The 6759-nt window shown below is 35.6% G+C and overlaps 1 protein-coding gene across 1 annotated transcript; it reads right to left on the reverse strand.

The window, feature by feature from the left end:
• Window positions 1–912: 912 nt before the first annotated feature.
• On the reverse strand, window positions 913–5828 carry LOC134329578 (stonustoxin subunit beta-like). The gene is made up of 9 exons (XM_063010860.1): window positions 5738–5828; window positions 3157–4910; window positions 2879–2998; window positions 2513–2601; window positions 2224–2422; window positions 2033–2110; window positions 1820–1921; window positions 1068–1178; window positions 913–942 (listed from the first exon to the last, which is right to left on the reverse strand). The coding sequence occupies exons 1-9, from the start codon at window positions 5826–5828 to the stop codon at window positions 913–915; spliced, it is 2574 nt and encodes an 857-aa protein (XP_062866930.1).
• Between the last annotated feature and the right edge of the window lie 931 nt (window positions 5829–6759).

Below are 6759 nucleotides of genomic sequence, written 5' to 3' on the forward strand. Positions count from 1 at the left end.
CTTAATAGGCATGCAAAAATTTCAGTTACAGGAACAGTTAAACAAGTAAAAGAAAATGAACAAACAAACAAACAAAAAAGTCCTGTAACAAAGTAATGAAGGATTTAATCAATACAGCTGAAACCTAACTTTTTTGGGGGGTCTTATAACTACAATCTGTATTATATCATCTAAATTCCATAGAATTACATATAAGATCCTGTATGGTAACCAATTTCAGTTATTAACTCCCACTTTTGCAGCAAATGCATGGATAATATTTGAAAGATACATTTCCCATTAATACCTTATTCTAAATGGACAGGGCAGTGTGACTCAGTGGTTATAGTACTGTGCATGTAATCAGAAGGTTGCTGGTTCTAGACCCAACACCACTGGTTGCCAGTGTTGGGCATGTTTGCATTTACAGTGGACTCTTTTGTCCAAAAAAAATAATCGTATATTGTCACAATTAAAGCGACTAAACATGATTTGAGCAAATGCGGATTACAGGCCTCGCTCAGGGGCCCAACAGTGGTAACTTGGCGATGGTGGGGCTTGAACCAGCAACCTTTTGAGTATTAGACCAGTATCCTAACTGCTTAGCTATTACTCTTGCTTGCACTGTAATTGGCTACAACTGCAAGTTGCTTTGGATAAAGGCATCTTCTATTTGTCCTAAATGTAAATAATAAATCTAACAGTGTACGTATACCAAGGTTGTGCCTCATCAGTTACAGAATAAAAAGATAAGAGAAATGATTATTGATTGATTATTCCATTATTATAGTCACTGAATTGTACAGTTTCTTTTACACATGACTTACATGTGGAATTATTTATGAAGAGCATAACAGGGACAAAAAGAAAACTAAACTAAAAGAAAAAGGCTCTTGAAAATCTGGTCGAGTCTTCGAGGGACCGTCAGTGTCATTAAATTTGGGCAGGTATGCTAAGCAGCACCTGTTAAGAAAAAAGAGAGCGACAAATCAGAACTAAAAGTTTAATGCCTTGTGTAATGCTTTTATTTTCTCTTTTCTGATCTTGATTTTTTACATCTTAATTAATCTAATATAAAAAAGACTTACTTCAACAATGCCAAAGTAGTTCATGAAGACATCATTTGTGAAAAGTGTAGCCGCGCTTTCCACTGGTAAACGGTGTTTAAACGTCCAGAAAGGCATACCATTCACAATTACCTGAAAAACAGAGTGGTCTGTTAAACAATGCTGCTTACTTTATTTTACTATATTGTGTGATACGTAATTCACAAATGTAAGCCCTTCACCTCATAGCAGTCTTGCTTGACAACTACGAAGATATCAAATGATCCTCCACTGACAAATGGGCTTGTTTGAGTTCTTTCTTGACTACCCCAGTTATTTGCTTTTCTGCTGTTAAGGACTACAAAGTTTGGTTGGGGGTTGAACAAGAACAGTATGTCATCTTCATCTTTTGGCCCAGTCTTCAGAACTATGGTAAAGCTGCAAGAAACACAGTTATATTGGTGTAAATGTTATTTGATATGTCTGGCAATGACTACATGGATGTAATAGAACAAAACTTTTTTTTTTTTTTCTACATGCTACATATGGCTCTAAAATTTATATTATAGTCCATATTTCAAGAATATACCTTTGATTATCTGAAGGAAGAACACCTTGGAAAAACAAAGCCAGTCCAGGTCTCAAGCCTCCAAAGATTGGACCCAAAAATGGTTTACTCTATGTATATAAACAATTTTGGTGCAATGAATCATCCTCTATCCTAACATTTTCTTCAGAATCAATGCATAGTATGTTTAAGTTCTACAGCTACTTTTTGGTGCTGTGATACTCACTGGGCTGCAAACTGGATAGTTTATGTCAGACTGGATGTTAGAAGTTTTCTGGCGGGAGGCACCAGGACTGAGTTCCTTAGCAAAAGTAGATTTGCTCCAGTTCTGTAAAGAACAGAAATGTGCAGAACGACATAAGAAAAACAAACCCTGCTTGTGATTTACTGCTTAAAATTACATTTGAAAGACCCTCATCACCAATCTTATCTGACCTACCGAAATAAGACCAATGGTGTTCATATTGACATTTCCATAGAGGGCAATGCTATTAATGCTCTCCACTGGAAAGCGGTGCTTAAAGAGGCAATAAAACTGTCCATTTATATAAACCTGAAAAAAGAAAAGTATTTTATTCTGTATAATAATATTTCTATTTATACATACATTACTTTTCATTATGTCAATACCTCAAAGCCTTCTGTTTTAGCCACAGTAAAAATATCAAATGCAGATCCTGGTAATATAGGACACCCTGGTGTTTCTTGTGGTCCCTCCCAATACCCTCTTCTGCAACTGTCACGGACCATTGAAACAGTTATGCGGGGGTTTAGGTGAAAAGCGTTGTCATCATTAGGATTTTGTCCAAGTTTATGATTTATTGAGAAGCTGTAAAACAAACAAAAATATTTTTTATCATATGTTCATCTTAATGCAGTAGACATTATTATTTAGTCTGATTTGTTGTGAATTACATACTCTTTTGAATTGACAGGAACATCCCCTTGGAAGTACAAAGCCATTCCTTGTTTCAGACCTCCAGGAATTGCAGTCGCATATGTTCCGCTCTGTAGTAAATTTAAGTAGATATTACATAGCAGTATTTTAGTTGTTACAGAGCATGTAGCTGATGTAAACTCATTAATAATGTGTGTCCGCTCCACTACTAGGCGTTATTAAAACCGGTTTAAACTAGGGTTAGTGCTTTTGAAAATTTTCTTGGTGAAAAGGCTATGTTCACATTGTTGATTCTTGAAGCTGCTTTGTACATTATGTACTGGGAACAGTGAATTAAATGTAATAATATTAATAAAAAAAGTAATTATTGTTGTATTCTTTACTTACAACATTGCTTGCAATGGTTGTAACCTCTGCCTGAATAGTTGAAAGACTCCACCGAGAGATGCTCATCTTAGTCAATAATTTCTTTCTTAGTTCACTACAAACAGAACCAGCGATCCAGTCCTGTTGATACCAAAATGACATTGTTACAATGTGACAAATTCATATTTACTAACAAAATAGTAAAAAAAAATAGTGCAGTCATGAAAAAAGCATGATTGATTTATTAATAAAGTATTATTATTATTGCAGCTGTTCAAATATTTTGAAATGTAACTGACCGCTGACTGGCCCACTGGAACAACATTGAGCTTCCCTCTGAGAGAGAAGGCAAGAGTGTCACTTGCTTCACTCATTCCCACATCATCAACAGCTCTGTATCGGACCCAGTATTGGTTTGAAATATCCAGTCCAGTCAAAGTGTATGTTGCTGAAGCATCTGTAGTTTCCACGACTTTCCATCCTTCAGGATCAGCTCCTGTATCTTGTGTTGTTCTGTACTCCACTCTGTAACGCAATGTTGATCCAGTTGGACTCTTTTGAAGCTTAAGGATCGCATTTACACCTTGGATCTCTACTTGGAGTGCAGGAGGTTTGGACACAGGCTTAAACTTGCTGTCTACCAGTTTCCCTTTTTTGTATAAGCGTATAGAGGTTCCAGGATAAGAGGCGTCTGAGACTGAGGCAATGATAAACTTGATTTGCTTCTTATTCTTATTCAACTCAAAACAGCTTTTGAAAAGAACAAGATTTTCTTTCATGCTTTCAGCAGTGTCATAATTGCTGAACCAGAACTGAATGTCATCAGCACTTGACTTTGGAACTGGAGTCAGTTTTTCAAACTGATCTGGCTTGAGGTAATCTTTTACTGTGGACAGATATGGATCTACATTCTTCAGAGAGGTGAAAGTAAAGCATAGCACAGTGTCAACATTAGGATCAATAAGAACATTGGTCAACTTGCCTGAAGATTTCATTATTTCAATGGCACTTAGTTGCTGGGTATAGAAATACAGCAGATTCAGTTCACTCTGACTGTTCTCTAACCATGTACTGACTGTGCTTTCTGTAAACGGTGACTTGTCATTGATGGATAGGAGGTTTGCCAGTGCTTGTTCTGTCTCCTTTCCTCCCCGAATCATAGGAACAAATTTGCTGAGGGCTTTTAGAAACATTCCCTTGTAAAGCCTAAGTGATTCCTGAAATGTCTTCAGCCTTTGTTTCACATCTGGGAAATCATTACCTGTTGTGTTTGCAATTAAGTCATTGCACATTACATCTGCCTCTCCAATCTTCTCCAGTAAAGCTTCTGATTTAGAGATCAGTGTCTCACCAATTTCTCTCTCCAGCCTAGCTGCTCTATTGTCCAAACGTGCAAGAGGATAGAGCCAGACTCTCATTGGTACAGCATCGTTTTCTCTTTGCCTTAAAATAGAGGGTAATTTTGTGTACAGCTGCAGTGCTTCCATGTACGTGGTGGGATTTGTATCAGTCTGATAATCACCATAAAAAGTGCAGTTTATACTAGTAGCCATTTGTTTTTCTTGCTCTGTCATCTTCAGTGTTCCACTTCCCTCAATGCAAAATCCAGGAATCTTTTTGACCATTACATTAAGTTTGCCTTCAATTTCCTGTACGCTTTCATTTGATGCAGCGGTTTGATCGAATACCATGAAAGCTTGAGCTCCATATAGTACAGCTGTGACAACATGAGTTGCCGTCTTGTCATCAAACACTGCAGGGTAGGTTATTTTGCCCAGCTGGGTCATGGTAAGTTGTGCGAATTTCGTAGTCTGACCATAGTACATAGTAACCCGGGACTGACGTGCTGAGGTCTTTTTGTCATTCATATATCTGGCTGAGCCACCAACTTCAATCAAACCACCCAGGAAGCTGGCCTTAAGTGAGGCGCTCACATCTATGAGGCTGGCCTTATCATAAAGAGTGTCAGAGGAAAGGAATTTCAAATCAGACTTGGGCTGTCGACGCACATCCAGATCCTTATCTAATGATGCTTTATCCCACAGAGTAACACCTGAAATAAGACACAGAGTGGAATTCATAAGTGTATTTCACAGACCAATGAGTCCTGCTGGAGTGAAAGTAAATACAATTTTTATGTCTAACAAAGACACAGATATTATTAAAATTCAACTTCACAGTTTGATTCATCAATCTATTTATCTTTAAATATATGTTTGAAAGTCTACAGCCCTATGACACAAATTTTACAACAGCTAAACACACTCGGCGAGATCTAAGTGCTTTTTATGAACATTCAGCTCCAAAATTACTTGTTACTTGTTCAAAAAAATTATATAAAGATGGTTAAAATGAGTCAAGCATTTTATTTTTACATTAAAATATAACAAAATTCTATTATAAGAGGAAGAAAGACGTTTTTAAATGTGTTAATTATTGTCCTCCTAAAAATTCTAATAAATAAAATGTTTCTGAAATATGTGCCTGTGTATGAACTACTATGAAGTGGTCATCCATAATTTCCTTTTTCACCATGGAATAATTATTATTAATTGTATATTCATTGTATATTATCAATGTTGGATATTATCTACCCTGTAGAATTTACATCTTATCTATAATGAAACTTAACACACAGATCAAACATTTGTTCAGAAGAGGTGGTGTGTGGGTGCTTTATCGTGTCATGCCCTAGATGACATGCCATCATTAATAAATATTGAACTTAATATGTTTTGGTAAACTGAGTATGCTTATTTGAATCTATTAAATCAATCTTTTAGTCAGATTAATTTATGGTTCAGTTGAATAAGTCATCACTGTCTTATTTCATTATACTGTACTGAACAATACATTAATTAAAACTTTTGGCAGGTTTACCTGGAATAAATGAATCACTGCGGCAGTCATACAACATGCCAGGATGCAGGGCCCTTCCAAGAGCTGCCATCTCAATGACTTTGGGTTCCATGACTGTCAAATATACAGTGAAAGGATTGTTATAGCAATAGTATAAAACTACATTTAGTTCTTCTCATAAACCTGAGTTTAAACATTATGTTTACAAGTTCGCCATTAATTAGCTGTTAGTTTTATAATTATAGTAGTAACATGACAAGTTACAGTAATAATAGAAGGAATAAATTATCTCACCTTGTCTTTAGTTTTTTTTTCTAGAGGATAAATGTAGAAGTATTAGATCTGATGTTGCTAATTCTCTTTTTCTTCCGTGTTAGAAAAGAGTAGCCTCGGCTTCCTCCACAGCTTCTGTGTTCTCTCTCAAACATTTATAGTCATCTTAACAAAATTCATTACCATATAATGGGGGGCTTGGTTCTGATCCATTGTCTTGTGTCAATCAGAAAATTGGCATACTTTTCTAGGGTTTTTTCAGGGTTGTTTTCTTTTAAAACTACTTAATATTTTATATACATTTGTCGTAATAAACACTGGGTATAATAACACATTTGTACCTGATTGTCCATTTTTATTTGTTCCAGTTTAAACATATGAAAGCAGATGTTTCCTGTTAAAAACACATATTAACTATTCTTTTTTCTTTTTTTCATTTTATCCCTGAGCTTTAATCAAATCAAAACATTCAGGCTCAAAGCATCTTACCTGATTTTACATAGATGAAAACCCAGATGAATTTTAGTATTAGGCTGCAAGTAATACAAGTGCCACAGTGTTTCATCACCTTGTGTGCATGTTTCATTTGTTTATTTAAATGCTCCTTCTTTAACATTCAGTTAATAATGGATTACAATTTATTCAAAGCTACATGCAAAAAAGTTGAATAATATCCAAGCATCTGACAGTTAAACTATCAAACAGCAATGCAAGTTTCTACAAATCCCATTATCAGAAAAGTTTGGACATTTTGTAAAGTGTAGTAAAAA

Source organism: Trichomycterus rosablanca, chromosome 15 (genome assembly GCF_030014385.1).
Source record: "Trichomycterus rosablanca isolate fTriRos1 chromosome 15, fTriRos1.hap1, whole genome shotgun sequence".
NCBI lineage: Eukaryota > Metazoa > Chordata > Actinopteri > Siluriformes > Trichomycteridae > Trichomycterus > Trichomycterus rosablanca.